Below are 17,875 nucleotides of genomic sequence, written 5' to 3'. Positions count from 1 at the left end.
TAATCAATGCCTGCTGCTCAATACCTGTCAACTCTAATTATTATTGTTGTTGCTATCATCTCAGTAAAGGAGCCAAATCTAACCTAGCCAGCATATGAAAAGTGTCTCCTTGGACCTGCCAGTTAATTCTGTTTTTTATTTTATTTTATTTTATTTATTTTTTTTAAAGATTTTATTTATTTATTTGACAGAGAGAGACACAGTGAGAGAGGGAACACAAGCAGGAGGAGTGGGAGAGGGAGAAGCGAAGCAGGCTTCCCGCGGAGCAGGGAGCCCGATGTGGGGCTCGATCCCAGGACCCTGGGATCATGACCTGAGCCGAAGGCAGACGCTTAACGACTGAGCCACCCAGGCGCCCCTAATTCTGTTTTTTAAAAGGCGAAAGATTTATGCGATCTGAAGAGAAACCAGAGTATTCATTCTGTTTTTTAAATAACTTTTTCTGGTATATTTTGTCACTTAAATAATCTCTTTGGTTATTGATGTAAGTGACCTTAATAAGGATGGTAGTAGTCATTTATACTAACAGGTAGAAAAATATTTCTTTTAATAAACACTATTTCTTCATATGCTCTTTGATAGGAGTTCAGTGACCCAGACCTTAATCTTTAGGGACAATTTGAGGAAGGTATGTTCTTCTTAATACCTTTGTGTTCTAGGGATACATCTTCTTCTATCCTTAAATGAGGTTGTTGAATCCCTTCGGCTGGACTTACTTGGTTTTGTTGTTGTTGTAATTGTTGTTAGAGAGAGGCAGCCTGTGTGCCTGCTAGGGGAGGAGCAGAGGTTAAGAGTGGGGGAATCTCAAGCAGGCTCCACACTCAGCGCAGGGTCTGACATGGGGCTTGATCCCGGGACCCTGAGATCATGACCTGAGCTGAAATCAAGAGTCCGACACTTAACTGTCTGAGCCAGCCAGGCGCCTGTTGTTAGTTTTTAAGTAGGAGTGTGGCTGGTCAGTGCAGGAGGTTTGATGCTAAAGAACTGTCTTAAAATGTGTCTTCTGATATTATGCTAGTTCTAGAAGCTTAGGCTCCGTCCTTGGCTGTTTCTCAGCCTGACTTTCACTGACTCCAGTAAAATGCCTATCTGTCGGAAGAGAATATACATCTTTACCATTATACAACTTCACAATGACAATGCTGTTTATGTTAGCATACAAGAATAAGGATTTTGCTTTTATTTTATTTTATTTTTTTTAAAGATTTTATTTATTTATTTGAGAGAGAGAATGAGAGATAGAGAGCACGAGAGGGAAGAGGGTCAGAGGGAGAAGCAGACTCCCCGCTGAGCAGGGAGCCCGATGTGGGACTCGATCCCGGGACTCCAGGATCATGACCTGAGCCGAAGGCAGTCGCTTAACCAACTGAGCCACCCAGGCGCCTGAGGATTTTGCTTTTAAAAAGGTTAAACTGCACTTAAACAATGTCATTGCTGCCTTTTTGACTAACAGGGTGATCTTGAGTCAGAAGACCCTTGAATCTGGTCCACAGAGAACTCTGTTTTGTTTTACAAGTGAAGAGCAGTACTTATGCTGGAGAAGAAATATTCTTTGTTTTTTAAAACTTAGGGCTTTCCGAGTGCCCATGGTGTAGTCTGGCCATTGCAATACTCCCGGGGGGGCTTGGGTCAAAATGCACCTGTCCCTAGGTGAGTGCAGAAAGCCCACTCCTCTTGGGAGTCAAGGTCATGCAGATACCCTGTGCTCTGAGTTTACTTTTAGCCTAAGCAGGAAGTTCTTAATTTCTTTTCTCCCCTCACTGGTGCCACATCTGTTGACAACTGTTAGTGTCTGAAGCTGGTTCTTGAAAAGTTTCCCTTGAAGGAAATGGTTCTCAGGCCTCAGGGCTGACGCTGACTATGGCCTCCACTGACCTCACAGGGTATTCAGGAATTGGAGTGGTTTTCAGAGTTGTCCCCCCTGGGGCAGATGGCTAGACCATTCTCTCACCTCCACGATCAGTCTTTGGGTGTGGGTTCATGAGAAGGGTGTAGGTAGTCCCAGGTGAGGTGGCTCTCTGCAGCTCGAGCAGACCTGGAGGAACTGAGAACCAAAGGCTGTCTACTGATAGTACCCCTAATGCTAAGTCAGCAAGTCCTCCCTTGAGAGGGTTCTGGGTGGAGCGTCCCAGTGTCCCCACACAGTTCACTCACTGAACCCACAGAAAACCATCATCATGGCCGTGTGGGTGCCCCTGAGAAAGAACACCACGAAGGCCAAGTCTTGGTCAGCACTCAGACCACATGCTCCTCTCTATAGGATTTCAGTATCTGCTTGTGGAAAATCAGATTGAGAAGAAACACAAGAACTCATGCAGAATATAGAGTAAACATAAAGGGAGCCTAACTCAATGCAAAACATGGAGAGAACAGGGAAAACAAAATTTTAAACTAAATGAAATGTGGACTATTAGCATGCTGTCATTCCTTGGTAAAACAGTACGTAGTTTAGATTTTACAGGGGACGTTTCTATTATCTTGCTCTAATCTCTTGAGGTTTGTAAGTTCCTTGGGTAAGCCTGTGTTGAGAGAAGAAGCACTCACTTTTTGAATTGACTATTTTATATGCAGCTTTTATTCTTTAGAGATTGGTTTGACTGGCATTACATCTGAAGCTTGTGATGATGAACAGTTTTATACTGTGTTCTGTGAATACTAAACTCTTCTTTATATTCCAGATATTGATGAATGCAGCACCATTCCTGGAATCTGTGATGGGGGCGAATGTACAAACACAGTCAGCAGTTATTTTTGCAAATGTGCTCCCGGTTTTTACCCCTCTCCCGATGGTACCAGATGCGTAGGTAGGTTTAATTCTAAACAGCATGCCTGATTCCTGTCAGTCAGTTCCATAACAAACATCTTTCAAAACACATTTGTTCAGGGGGACTAATAATTTCTCACTTGATGTAAAATGTACCTTTACATCTTATTAAACAGTTGAGCACTCTCTTCAAGAAAAGAGGCACCCTGTGGTCTTGTATGAGGATTTTTACCTCCCAGAAAGAGGGATGATCCAGGAGCCCATACAGATATCCTCAGTCTATAAATTAACTTTGCAGTTATGCAAGTGTCAAACCTTCCGTCATTTCCTGGGACCTGTGTTAATTTAGGTCTGAAATTTTGCAATAATCTCTTAATTGGCCTCCCTGCTTCCTGGCTTCTCTACAATCCATCTTGTCAGATTTATCTTTCTAAAATAATGCTTTGATTAAATGCTCAAAAACCTCTGGTAGTTTTCCATTAGGATTTGGGAATTAGTGGCTTTTTAGTCTGTGTCGCATGGATCCTTCAGGTGCAGCAAATGTCTCCAAGCTGCTGGGGTGGGAGAGGGGAACCGTGAGAAGGGGGAGGCTGAGGGGGAAAGGACCTTTGCCTCCCACTCCCTGCTGCTCACATGCACACACTCCAGGCAACTCTGCTTTTACCTGGTGGTGTGTTAGCTTCTGTGTAAAATATCAATTAAATAAGGGATTTTCTTGTTTTAAACGAATAGGTTTGATAACTGCTGGATTTAATGATTGCTAAGACTTCCTTCGAAGTCCGGTTCTCTAGAGTAAAGAAAGTTCAAGTTCCAGAGCATGCAGCCTCATAGCTAAGGACCTTCACTCTCTGACCTCTTTCAGCTTTGCTCACTTACCAGCACAGTCTCTGCTTCTCACCCTCAACCAGGTCATTTGTTTTAATTCCTTCCTGCCTTGAATCATACCTGTGGTACCACTCAGGATACTCTTCTTCCCAGCTCAAGCCCCATTCATGCTTCTACTCAGGTTCTCTGTCTTTGAAGAGGTCCCAGATCAGCCTACCTGAAAGCAGTTTCTCCCTTACCTGAGGATATGCTTCTTGTAAATGGTCTCCTAGGGAAATTTTATGTCTGGATGTTTTTATGTCCCTAATTAAGTTGTAAGCTCCCCTTAAAGGCTAAATAACTGCTATCCTCCTATATCCCTGATGGTTCTTGGCATGATTCCTTGCATGTCATAGACACTCAGTAAATATTTGTTGAATATCAGAATGAGTACTTCCTTATTATTCAGGCAAAGCTCGGGAAGCCTATGGCACATGGCCTCAGAGAAAAATGAACACTGTCTTTTGATGTTTGTTTCTGGCCCATATTTTCAAAGACACTCAGCTTCACATCCTCACCACAAGCCATGAGTTTCAGACCCAAACTGAGTTGTACTTGAAATTCTGAATTCCTTTGTACTTAGTCACATATAATAAAAGCTGAGGGCGGTCTCTTAAGTTGACATTTGAATGAGTACAACCAGTGAGGGAAGCATATCTGGACTTTTCCTTAGAAACAATAGTGATGCCGGGATTACCGGATTTTCCAAGATCTCTCCATACATACTGGCACCACAGGGAAAGAATGGCCAGTGCAATTCATGGAGCTCTTTTTTCTCCCCAAACTGTCCCAATTCGCACTTGACATCCCGTAATGATGCTTAGCAGAGAGATAGATCAGAAGTTCTTTCCTGGCCAAATAATAGGTAGATTTTTTTTTTTTAACCTTCAAAGAGAGCCCTGGATTATGACTAAAACACCTTTACCTATCAGATGGTTTACATTTTTATCAGTCTTTTACCAAATATATCCATGCTATTTAAAAAGAAAGGGGGGTGCTAGGATTCAGGGGTGACCTTCTAGGTGTGAGGTGTTTTATGGAAATTATCTGACTTCATTTTCACAACCACACTGTAGACGGGAAGCAGCTGAGGTTTACAGAGCTCAGATAAGTAATTTGGTTCAATTGTTTAAGCAGTTAAGGAGTGAAGGAGCTGGGATCCCAACTTGGGCCTGAGCCCACAGTCCCAAACCCTCCCATTGCTCCCTTCCAAATGACCACCAGACACAGTAAACCCTTTCTTACCATACACCTAGGCCAGTGCGGTTTCTTCTTCTCTGGAACTTTATTGTACCCACAGCTAGGAACTTGTTATATAAAATGCTCCAAGCAACACTTCTGCCTTCCCTAAGGCTGATATCTCCTGCCATGGCAAACCACAGAGACCCCCCGAATTATCCCTAGTGAAAAGAAAATACATATAGTCTCCAACTTATAAATGAATCTAGGATTTGTTGGTAAGTTGGCTGTTTGGAATTAGCCCATCTAACCAATAGAAAACCCAACCTGTAGCTAGGGGTGTGTTGTATCTCCTTATACCTCTCTCCTAAGCACGAGATTCCACCTGTTACCTTTGGCCACCACATTCTGAGGCCCTCAGACCTCCCTGTGTTTGCAGGATCCCCTTTGTTCTATAAGCTCTTGAAGTATTACTTTATTTTTTTTTTTGTTCTGTGACATCTTCCTTTGGCACTTGAATATACCTCGTGTAGGGTAGTCTTTTCACGTTAGTGTGTTCTGTCTCATCAATTCCCAGGAATCCTGACAAACATCCTGTTCCTAGTTTGGGCCTCGCAGCTCCTAACTCCTGGTTGGACACAACAATGTTAGTGATTGGTTAGGAGAGGCCTATTGACAGACCAGGATGATCTGCAAACACCTGTTTAATCCATAATATCTATTTTTTGATATAATGTGGTCTCTGGGTTCTGAAAGGAAAGGGGGCCAAGTGATTCAGAAGAGGGAAAAGGAGGAAAGCTTCCTAATCCTTTTCTGCCAGATGTCTTGGCCGCAGCAGATTCAAAATAGAAGAAGGTGTCTACGCTTTATCTTACCTCCACTTATCTCCTCCAAATCCTAACATTCTTCCCCCTTAGCTTCCGCCTTAGCCGCTTTGCAAACTGGTCCAGCACCACAATGGCTTCCTTCCCGCTTCCTTGGGCACTGCTGCTTGATGACGTGAGAAACTTCAGGTTGCTGTGCCCAGGAGGCCATTCCTCTCAGGGTTTCCCAGTTTTCACACATTTTCCCTTCCTTTACTTATTATAGCCCATAGGTTTGCTTCAAAATTATAAGTTGTGTCAGTGTGTGTATTTTTAACCAAAGCTCTCCTGCAAAAAGAGAAATCAGCAAAATGCTTACGGGAGCTGCACATGCCGTTTGTATATCAGAGCCTGCCCACAGCCCAAACATGGCTGGTAAGGTTTTTAGCCCCAACATTCACCATTTTGATCAAGAGTTTTCTAACCTACTGATTTAACATGTAAGTGAGCCAGCTGGGCAGTAAAATAGTATCATGGTTAATGTGCAAAATAGTAGACATTAGCCCATTAAGAGTTTGCAACTGGCAGCTCTAGGTCCCAGTTTTGCTCCAAAAGATAGCCCACACTGAAAATTGTACGTACAAATATTGGTCAAGCGTTTATACTGAGTTTTGACTGCCAAATTCATTTGAAACTGGGATATAAGTCAGTTTTGAACATTTCTTCCCATTCTTAACAGCCTTTGGTTTCCATGCCTCAAACGTTTACTCACCACTGAGGATATAAATTATTCATGGCTCTAAAGCCATGAAAAGTAGAAAGTAGGAAGTCCTGCTGCTCCTTCTTCTTCATAGGGAAGGTGCCACCAGGGGCTTCCCAGAGTCTATCTTGTCTACACTCCTCTCTCCAGCCATTAACCCTGGACCAGGCTGAAAGGAAACTTGTTCGGCCTCTCTGCTGAGACTAGTACTCTACCTGGAGGTGTAGGAACGGGGCCACAAAAGAGCTCTAGAAAGCACATTTATACCTGCTAGTGGTTTTAAGTATTTTTCAGAAATAATCTCGTCTTCTTTAAAGCTGATCCATAGTTTTATTTTATGGCTTGTCTGGGATTTTGTAGCCTTCTTCACAGGATATTAATAATTTATATGTTTCTAAGTTAGCCTTTTTAAAATTCCATTTTATTAATTTATTGCAACCTTCAAGATCTGAGAGCTTCGTGTTCTTAAGAACGATGTAGATGAAAACAATCATAGGTATGACCTTCTCTGATCAAACTCGAAGTTTAGTGTTTAGAGAGGCAACATAGGGATGAAGTTTTAAGTGTAAAAAAAATTCTTTATTTTATAAAATAATTTACCACTTATTTTGTTTCTCGGAGTCCATAGTCTCTCATGGTTCTATAAGCTCTTGAAGTGATAGGTATTAAGGAGGGCACATACTGCATGGAGCACTGGGTGTTATACGAAAACAATGAATCGTGGATCACTACATCAAAAACTAATGATGTATGGTGATTATTAACATAACATAATAAAATTAAATTAAATTAAAAAATTAAAAACTCATATTAAAAATATTTTACTTAAAAGAATTTACCACTTCTATTTCTTCAAATAACAAGCATATTTAAAATATGATTTACTTTTTACTTTATTGCGTATGGGCTATGCAGTGATATGCTTTCCTTAAAGAGGTACATCATCAACATCTCAGGGGGATCAAGGTGTTCTGTACTTAGCTACCTGCATTCCCTATTTCACAGTGCTTTCTCAAAGGCCCATGAAGCAGTTAGGTTTCTACTATGTCACAGGCTCTTTTTTGATAGCCTAGACTTGTACTTCAGTGTGTCATTGTTGTCATGACTGTCAGACATGATGTAACCCAATAAAAGTGGTATATAGAAAGATGTCTACCCCTGTTGCTTTGAGAAGATACCTTTCTGCCAAAAAAAAAAAAAAAAAGCCTTCAAGAACCATTGTATTCTATAGGACTAAGAACTTGGAATCACGTACATTTTGAACTTGTAAATAATTAGTGCCTTATAAAATCTTGCTAGGGCCCCAGGACAAAAGGAAATCTTGATTCACAAGCATTGGATCTGACTGCAAAGTGGCTCACTCCTTTAAAAAAAAAAAAACAACTCACAAGTCTGACTCACATTTGTAGTCTGAAAAGTAAGAAAGATCTTTTAGAAATGTAGACTATAGGGTAGACTTAATGTTGTTTTAAAATAGATTTATATCAATATTTGCCTAAAGCGGCTCGAATTAAGTGTTTTGAAACCAAGGACAACACAGTCCCCCTTCAGTATAGAGACATGTCTCTCTAACTAATTAACTGTCACTGCCAGTGATTTTCTTAGTCTCTTTTTTCCTATGGCACATGTGGTTGTAATCATTCGTCCCCACCTTGGGGATGGAATGTGGGACTTCGGCCAAGTGCACCAGCTCGCAGGGGCAAAAGGTGTGAGACGAAGGGAGGTCTGACCGAACATTGTTCCTGAGCAGCGCACGCTGCTTCCTTTCCGTGGGCGAGCATGTCAGTGTGTCCCGCCGGAGCCCACGTGTGAAGTGCAGAGGTGCTGGGGCAGGAGAGTGTTGTTACGAGTCCAGCTCAGTGATGTGTGTGGGGGTGTGTTTCTTTGTTCTCTCAGATGTTCGCCCCGGATACTGTTACACAGCTCTGGCAAATGGGCGCTGTTCTAACCAACTGCCACAATCCATAACGAAAATGCAGTGCTGCTGTGATGTTGGCCGATGCTGGTCCCCGGGGGTCACGGTTGCCCCCGAGATGTGTCCCATCAGAGCAACCGGTAAGAGCCCTTCCAGATGTCTGCAGAGTATCCCAGTCCCACCCCTCACAAGCCCAGTGGCAATGTGCGTGAGGCACATCTAGTAGAAATTCAGGTAAGTGAAAAAGATTCCAGAAAATAAAAGACACGACTCCCAGGGAAATTTCTGCAGACAGTGACTTGGGAAACTACAGAGGTCCGTACAGATAGTACCGTTTTCGGGTACTGCTTCTTACTGAGCTTGCTTATCACCACTGAATAGCAACCTTCTCAGGAGGGCTTGTCCTCTCTTATTCTCATGTATTTCTTTTGGCTCTCAGGAGTCCTCAAAAGCTCCATTGAATCAAATTCACTTCTCTCCGAGCCTTTCAGTGAGCTATGCTGCATACATATTTTCTCCTTCCCTAATGCTTGACACCGTTCCTCTTCCTTGGTGCCAATTCTTACTGACTTTTTTTCTTTGTACTACTTCTCGCATCTGTCAGATTCCTTCCATTGTCACATAAAGCTCCTTTTTTCTCGTCTGGACTATTGCAGTGGCCTCCTAACTCGTCTCTATGAAATCCACATCTACCATATACATTTCCCAAAGCATAATTCATCTGAAGTTCGGTTAAAAAAAATTATGGCCAGGGGAAAAGGTAGGGAAAGATGTCTGGAAAAATTTTCCCAGGATGAATTCAGGCGGTATCTAGTGGTCCAAGTCACTCCATTTCTTGAAAATAAAATTTTACTACTTGGCAGAGCATCTAGTATCCTCAAGTCTGACCCCAGTTCATCTTTTAATTCTTCTTCTTATGGTGGCTTTATTTTTCTAGCTCAATTATGCAATCAAACTTTCCTTGAAACCAGTCTGAGGATCTCTGACCTCAACTGTTCTTTTTCCCTAAAACTTCTCCTCAGTTCGGGTTCTTCCTCCCTACTTCCTAACCCCTGCCACCTTGCTTATTAAATGCCCTCTTGTTCAGTGAGGATCCTTACATGATTCTTGATACGACCTAATTCCTGGATGTCCCAAGATAACCACAGCTGGAAATGCTGCCTTCTGTCTCGGGGCTCCAGGTATTTACTGTTGCTTTGGGACAAATCCCATCTACTCTGCTTTGTGCCAATGTGTGTTCATGTATTTCTTTATTACTAGTTGATAAATCTCATTAGGAGGTCTCATTCATTCTTATAGTCCCATATTCCTTATGCTTTCTTAGCACTTCCACAGTAGTTAGCAAAATCTGGCTCATAGGAGGCATTCAGGTGGAGTGAACAATTTATTAAGTGACAACTTTCCCACCAGTTCTAAGTGAAAACTGGGGTTATAGCTGCTTCTTAATCTGATTCCTGAACAGTATGTTTGACTCCGAGAACTGTAGCAGAGTGAATCAAGGTGAGGAAGGATATACACAGAGTTAATGGGTTACTGCAGAGTGTTATTCGCAGAATGTGAATTTCCCATTATCCTGGGTTCTGCACCTGCTCACAGATGTTACTATAAGATTTCTATTTATTGCTGAGAATTATATGTGTGGATTAAAGAAGCAATGAAAATCTTTCAATACATTTTAACATATAATAAGTCATGTATTTTGTCTGATTTACTTACTGTCTATGGCCTAAAAATAAAGCCCACCATCCTTAGTGCACTAGGGGGACCATTTAGTAGGTCACTGTTTAGAAGTGCATGGCTTACGTACCAGGAGAATGACTTTTTAAATACATAGTTAATTTAGGAATCAGCAGCATTGATGCGGATTCCTTCCTGTGCTGAGGTCTTGAATAGAAGACAGAGGGATGGCAGATTGAGGTGCCTGAAGACCTGCTTTGGAATGCAGGTGCAGAAGACCCTGTTTCCTTGTGTGGCTGTGCAGGGAGCTGCTCTCTCATGTGTACCACTGAAATAGCCATAATCTAAGATAAGCCCAGGGCAAAGCAGACTGACAGAGAGGAACTAATTTGCAGGTGGGTGTTTGTTTGCTCAGATGTTCTGGTAGCAGTGCTATAGAACTCTGGGCTCTCAACTTTTGGAGAGTGATTATATATGGAGAGTATATATATATATATATATATATACACACACACACACACACACACACACACACACATATGTATATCCTTCATATATCCTACAATATAGGATATATGTACATCCTTCACATATATATGTATATAAAATAATCCTTCATATATATATGGATTATTTTAGACTAGTCAGCTTTTTACCATGTTAAAAAAAAATCAGTATCATCTCTGAGTTAAATGGAGTTAGGAAAGATGGACATCAGTTGAACAAAACTAGCCCCAGTTTGCTGATTTGGAATGTAAACGGACTCATGGGAAAGTTATGAAGCTGGAGAGAGTAGAACAGGGTATAGGACCCACTCTGATACACTTTCCTATGGAGGTTAAGATGAATTTAATGGCATGCTTAAAGTCATATATCAATCTAATTAGCAGAAATCCTGATAAGCTATTCAACTTCTTTTATACAAATCCTAAAAGACTAAAGAAAAAGAAAGGCTGAATTGGTTCTTGGAAGCAAAATGAGTCCCTTAATATAATTGCTATCCAGTTAAATCCAACACATAGTTAATGAGTTCCTCTTATGTGCAATTTGCAAGACTAGGCTCAGAGTGGGAATTAGTCATGAGTTAGATATGATCATTGACTTCAAAGACTATGCACAATCTTGGTGGTAGAAATTTGGTGGAAAGCAAGTAGCCAGGAAATGATAGGGCATATCCAGGTGATAATTCTATAAGAAGGATCACTGTGGTTTCATAAGAGGGATTGTAGCATCCGGGTTCGGGGAAGCATAAACAATAATATAAATCCTTTCCAGATGCAGTCAAATGCTACAGAATCTGTGTGGGTTAAAATTACAGATAAATAATAATTAAAATGCAGTCATAGAATTCTCTGAATACATAATGTTAACCTGAGTTGGAAATGCCAAATGTGATTGAAGAAGTTTTAGTAATGGACCAACAAGTAACAGCAAGGTACATGGTAGCTAGGTATGTTTAGCCACATGTGAATTGGCAGATTTTCCCCCATGAGGTTGAATATGAATGTATTTCCATAAGATATATTACAGTGCCTTAGAATAAGTCAGATTTAGTGCACAAGGAAAAGAGTAATATTAGCCTCATTTCTATTAATGGATAAAGCTAGTATAGAAATTATCTGTGGGAGAATCCCTGTGTGACAGCAGTAATAAAATTATCAGGATTCTGACAAAAAGGGGAAAAAGAAATTTTAAAAAATCACAAGATTAGTTTACATTATAGAGGGAACTATAACAAGATGTGGCTAATGTGACTAGTAGTTAAGTAAATACATCCCTGGAAACCTGGATACTGTGTCTTAAAACATCTTTTTGGAAGCTCAGGAAAAAACGTGTCACAAATCTAAAGATGATTTATTCCGATAAAGACCTGGCATGAAAAATGGGAATCAGCCTATATGTGCAGTCAGGGGGAAATTCCTGATTAACTCAGGTGTATGAGTTCAGGGAATCATGATGCAGCATTAATAAGAGACCCACTACCCCCTGGTATTCCTTCTGCCCCCCTGCGTGTTGCTTCTCCAACACTTTGTTGTCTTTTTACAAATAGGTATTCCTCAGGACTCTGTCTCTGCACACCCTTCTTTTCACTTTCCACATCTTCCCCAGGGGAGCTCATTCATCCCCATGGCTTTAAATACCGCCCGCCTGCTGATCATTCCAAAACTTATATCCAGCCCCCTACTTCTCTGCTAGGCTTCGAACTCTTAAATAGCTGTTCCATGACAAATCTGCTTGGATATCTGCCACCTCAAAATACATATGTTCAACATGGAACTTGGCTTCTACCCACCAAACCCATTGAAGGTAGTTCAATTGCAGTTTCTCACATTTGGTAAATGTCACCAACATCTACCCAGTTGCTAAACCAGAAGACTATGTCGTTCTTGATTTCCTGTTCCCTCTGCTCTGACATTTACTCCTTCATGAAGCACTACCCGCTTATCTCTGAAACATGCTTCAAATTCATCCACTCCTGCCCAGTCCCATCGCTGCCTCCCTTGTCCCACCAAAGCTTTCTTGCCCTTGGTGTTCTCTAACAGCCTTGCCCCCCTCCCGCGCATTCTCCCTGTGTCAGCAAGACTGATCTTCTGAAAATGTTCGTTGATTACATCCCACGTTAATCTGCCGAAGACTTCCAGTGGCTTAAAATAAAATCCGGGCTTTTTAGTGTGCTCTTTAGAGCTCTGTGGGATCCACAAATAGGACTGAGTTGAGAAAGTGACATTTGATTCCTCCTTGAGGTAAATCGTGACATAGGTAGAGACTTCCTAAATTTGGGGAGAGGCATGTGGTATACACTCTGGGGAGTTTGGTTTTGGTTTAGAATTACGGTTCCAGTATGGTTGCTACTGTAGCTGTTAGGATGGGAATGATGTCAGTGGGCTTTTTCCCTTTTCTCCAGTTGATCTGTGTGGTCTGATGATTGATTTTATTCAAAGTTTCTTTGAAATGTAAGGGTGACTTCCACAGGTGTATGAGTTATACTACAGCTCAGCTTTTGTGTTCTGTTGTGTCGTGTTTTTCCAGAGGATTTCAACAAGCTGTGCTCTGTCCCTTTGGTAATTCCTGAGAGACCAGGATATCCGCCCCCACCCCTTGGCCCCATCCCTCCTGTTCCTCCTGGCTTTCCTCCTGGACCTCCAGTTCCTGTCCCTCGACCCCCAGTGGAATATCCATACCCGTCTCGGGAACCACCAAGTAAGGACTGAAAAGTCATCAGGGTTTTTTTGTTTTGTTTTGTTTTTTTGTTTACATTAATTGGGTTAACTTTTTTGTTGTTATTTATGCTGCTTTAGTCATTAAATTAGTATATCAATTCCTAGATTAGCTGTTTGGTTTACATAGTGTTGTATATAAGTTTCTCAGTTCACCTATTGCTTAGAGAAAAATAGCGGGTTTCATATTCTCCAGATTAATGTCTTCTGGTTATTGACAACTGAGGGAGAGTTATGAGAGCAATTTAAATCTGATTCATAGGATGAAGTCATAGAGGTGGTATAAAATTATATGTTGTGTTTTATATAATGCAAAGCAGTTTTGCAAGTAATTACCAAGAACTCATTGCCTTTGTCATTTACCCAAACTGGAGGCTTGAGAGTGGGGCAGAAAAGAGGTAGGGAGAAGCAGGCCACAGCGAGGTTTCAGGACCTGGCTGCAGGTGATCTCTGTAAGCGGGCATGGAAATAGACTTTACTGGCCCCAGATGACCTTTGCCCAAAGAGTGTCTTCCTTCCTTTATGATTTAGGATTTTTCCCATGATTTTAATGGGGTTTAATGTTATTCCTTTAGGGGTGCTGCCAGTCAATGTCACTGATTACTGCCAGTTGTTTCGCTATCTCTGTCAAAATGGACGCTGCATTCCAACTCCTGGGAGCTACAGGTGTGAATGCAACAAAGGATTCCAGCTGGATCTCCGCGGGGAGTGCATCGGTATGTAACGCCTATGGTTAGGTCCGCGTGAGAGGCTATTGCAGTTCTGTCCCATGACTAGATGGGTTTTCTGTTGCAGCTGTGATAAATCACCTCAAACCTAGTGGCTTAAAACAACACAAATCTATAGTTCTATAGGTTAGAAGTCCAACACAGGTCTAACCGGGCTAAAATCAAGGTGTCGGCAGGGCTCTGTTCCTTTTGGAGACTCTCAGAGAGAATCCATTTTTTTGCCTTTTCCAGCTTCTGGAGGCTGTCTGTATTCCTTGGCTGATGGTCCCCTCCTGTATCGTCAGAGCCAGTAGCATAGCATCTTTAAATCTCTCTAATTCTTTGGTTCTCTCTTCCAGGTCCCTCTTTCACTTTTAAGGACCTTTGTGGTTAAATAGGGTCCAACTGAATAACTCAGGAGACGCTCCCCGTCTCAAGGTCTGCTGATAAACAACCTTGATTCCCCTTTGCCACGTAACATATTCAGAGGTTCTGGGGATTAAGACGTGAATATATTTGGAGAGGGTCATTATTCTGCCTACTATCTTGACTTTTAACTTTCATCGTAAATACACTCAAGTCATTGCTGGTAACTTCAACGTACGTCATCTTATCAAAAGTCTGACCATTAAAATAAAGCATTAAAACTGTCCCCAGATTATGAAATTTTGCACATTTAACTAATTTAAATGGATAACTCACCAATTGTCTCTAGTTAGTCATTAAAAACTGACGAGAGAAACTTTGAGTTGTTGACAGGTTGTTTAAGCTAGCAAAAGGAGGAAATGTAACACAAGAATAATTCATCTGTTAATTGGAAAAGAACACCCGGTTACCATCTAACTTTTTAAAAATAAATTCCTCACCATAACACATACATAATAAAATAAATAAATAAATAAAAATAAATTCCTTTCTTAGTTCAGTTGTACACTCCAATTCTGTAATTATGAATAAGGCAGAAATAAGGAGTTCTTAGTTTGTCACACTGTGTAGTTTCCCCTTCTAGCACACACTGAGAGAGAGAGAGTCATTCAGTCCATAGAGGTCACCCGGAGCTGACTGGAAGAGGGGACATCTAGCTCACGGTGGGCAAGTGTACCCGCAGCAAGAAACGTGTGACTCTGGAGAAGTGCGTTGTCTTCCAAAAGCCTTAGTTTCCTCATCTTTACAAATAGGGGAATATAAACCAGTTTGCTGTTAAATAGACTGAGAGTTCTAAACAACTGTAAAACCAGTGGGAGCCTGTCTGGGGATGAGGGTTGGGGGTGGACTCTGTGGTAGGTGAGAATAGCGCTTGAAATGACAACGGTTTCATGTCTTGTTCTGATGTTCTCAGTGCAACTTAGCAGGGGATGCTTAGATAAGGTGAGGCCTCCTTTTAATTGAAACAGAGAGCTCTAGGAGATACGCGGTATTCTACCTAGAAGCCATTTCTGAAATGTTAGTCTGTTTGAATCCCTTAGGCCAGACTCAAGGCAGAGAAAATGTTTATTAGCTTGGAGGGTAGAGTGCTACATGTTTGGCATTTCTCTATGAAAGATAACATAGGAAAATAATACACTTTAACTGCTCGACCAGTTTTCAAGTGGCTGATGACATGGTACACTGTAGTAGAAAGAGAAAAGATCCTGTTCATTGTGCTATTTATTTCTTAAGAGGAAAGCATTTTAACATGTAAAGGAGGCCAATAAAATGATCTTAAAGTTAGGAGTTATTGCTGTCTAATTTCTTACTAAAATATGCTGTATTTTGCAGATGTCGATGAATGTGAGAAAAACCCTTGTGCTGGTGGAGAGTGTATTAATAACCAGGGCTCGTACACCTGTCAGTGCCGACCTGGCTATCAGAGCACACTCACCCGGACAGAGTGCCGAGGTACGGTCCTAGCTTGGAAGCTGCTAAGTAAGGGGACATATATGCTAAGGAGGAGGTTTGCCTTGAAGGAATTTAGTAGAGTTTGAATAACCTTTGCCAGGAGAGGCTAACAGGCCCTTGTTGCTTTTTGCACTTAATTCCAGATACTGTCACTCTGAAGGACAGCATCATAAAATCCAGCAGACATGCAAATCGTTTTAAAAGATGCTCCTGTTCCTATGGGAATATCTTATTTTTACTACTTTTGGCCTCATCGCTATTACTCTTAATTTTTAATCTGAGAGCTAGGGAATGGGGGTGACCCTTGTTGACACAGAAACTGAGGAAAGTTTCAGGTGAAATTGTATTGAATTAATTTCTTAATGGAAAGGTCTATAGGGTAAAGAAGGAGTGACAGTGGTCACAGCAACATCACCTGGGAGCTGGTGGGAAATGCAGAATCTCAGGTCCCACCTCAGACTTACTAAATCACAATCAGTATTTGAACAAGATCCCCCCAGTGATCCATAAGCACACTAAAGTTTGAGAAGCACTACTATAAATGTTTGCTCACAAAATATTCTCTTTGGGCTTATTAATTAATTTATTACATCATCCTATATGCCCTTTGTCAGATGACTGATATACTTAGTTTCTGGGACAGAAATAAGTAAGATCTACTTTCAACCCTCGGGGAACTCAAATATCTGTCTCTATAACTTTGGCACAGAATGGGGTATTTCACTGATCCAGTAAAGCCAGATAAAAGTAAGAGAATTTTGTGTTAAAATTAAATACAAGAAAAAGTCAAAGAGTTTGTATCACTTAAAAAAAATTGTCGGCTATTAACAGGAGTTAACTTTATTTGCCTTTTTTTTCTTTAGCAAAAGCTCTTCATATGAGTTAAAGACAAAAATTTTTTATTTTTATCAGTGACTGGTTACAGAGTCTTTGAATGTTGTTCTGGCTTAGAGATTTCGTGCCATTGGTATATAAATGGCAGTGCTGAGCAGAAGAAACTGGAGCATAGTATGTCAGCCTGCTAATATTTCTATTAATGGCCTACTTACTGAATATAAATATAGATAGTTTGAATGTTTAACTGAGTTTAGAAAATTGTTAACATTATAACTATTGTTTACAATAATTAGCATGTATGATGTATTAGGCATTTTGCAGTAGTAGAGAATAAACTGAAACCAATGTCTAGAATTCTGCACTATTAAATAAGCAAATGGAAGAGATTATTGAGCCTACTCAGCCGGGGCAAGGGCCAGCCAGTATAGATGAGTGGTGATGTTATCACTCTGAGACTTAATTTATTGGAGACTGAGGATTACCTAAAAGCCTCAAATACTGTCCTCCTTAAGAGCTAGTGCTAAGCTTATCTCAAACATAAGGAGTTGATGACATATTCACATTTTGGGGAAGATGAAAGTGGCCACAAAACAGAAAGATTGCGTACTTAGCTGAGGAGAAGTGCATGACAGGCTGAAGAGAAGCGGACAGAAGGGGCAGAGAGAAACACGGTAGAGAACTTTGAATGGCAAGCTTCCAATTTATCTTGTGAGGCAGTGTGCAGACTGATGGTGCTCTGAAATTAGTGAGGAGAGAAAATGCTGAACTCTTTATACTGTTTGTTTTATCCTTGGGCCTCAAAAGATTATAGAATACTAAAAAAAAACAAAAACAAAAACAAAAACAAAACCAGTTCTGCTCAAGAGAATGTGGCTTTTACTATTTTTTGGAGTGTGTAGCAAGTCAGATTTTTGCAAGGATTAAGAAATAAATGAGAGAGAAAAAGAGCGTAGGTTGTTGGCACAAAGATCAGACAGAAGAAAAGCCCAGACTGCCTCAGCTAGTCCAATGACTCGTGTGGAAACCACTGTTGGATCTGCCCAGAAAGAAAGTGCGTCTGAGGGTCAACCACAAGACACCGTGCAGACGCAGGGTAGACAGAGTAACCAGTGTGCCATTAATGCACATTCTTGTCGTCCAGAGGATGTTTCGGGTGCTTATCCTCAGGCACATGTGGCCTCAGCTCTGCATAGACAGCTCCACTCCCAGACACGACTGTGTGGTTCCCTGGTCTCTGTGTTCCTGGGGAATAGGCTCTGGCAAAGATTATATG

At 41.2% G+C, this 17,875-nt stretch overlaps 1 protein-coding gene across 3 annotated transcripts in view; it reads left to right on the top strand.

The window, feature by feature from the left end:
- FBN1 (fibrillin 1) overlaps positions 1–17,875 on the top strand; it is a 224,411-nt gene that overhangs the window by 109,781 nt on the left and 96,755 nt on the right. For all 3 annotated transcript variants that reach the window (XM_073876962.1, XM_025884184.2, XM_073876964.1), the window contains 5 exons: positions 2,679–2,804; positions 8,267–8,425; positions 12,993–13,163; positions 13,756–13,896; positions 15,646–15,765. In XM_073876962.1, the coding sequence (XP_073733063.1) occupies positions 2,679–2,804; positions 8,267–8,425; positions 12,993–13,163; positions 13,756–13,896; positions 15,646–15,765 (717 nt within the window). The remainder of the gene's footprint in view (positions 1–2,678; positions 2,805–8,266; positions 8,426–12,992; positions 13,164–13,755; positions 13,897–15,645; positions 15,766–17,875) is intronic.

This window comes from Callorhinus ursinus, unplaced genomic scaffold, assembly GCF_003265705.2.
Source record: "Callorhinus ursinus isolate GAN/ISIS: 27379988/994484 unplaced genomic scaffold, GSC_fseal_2.0 scaffold25, whole genome shotgun sequence".
Taxonomy (NCBI): Eukaryota; Metazoa; Chordata; class Mammalia; order Carnivora; family Otariidae; genus Callorhinus; species Callorhinus ursinus.
The sequence above is the reverse complement of the archived record's forward strand: the minus strand, read 5'-3'. Positions and strand labels throughout refer to the sequence as shown.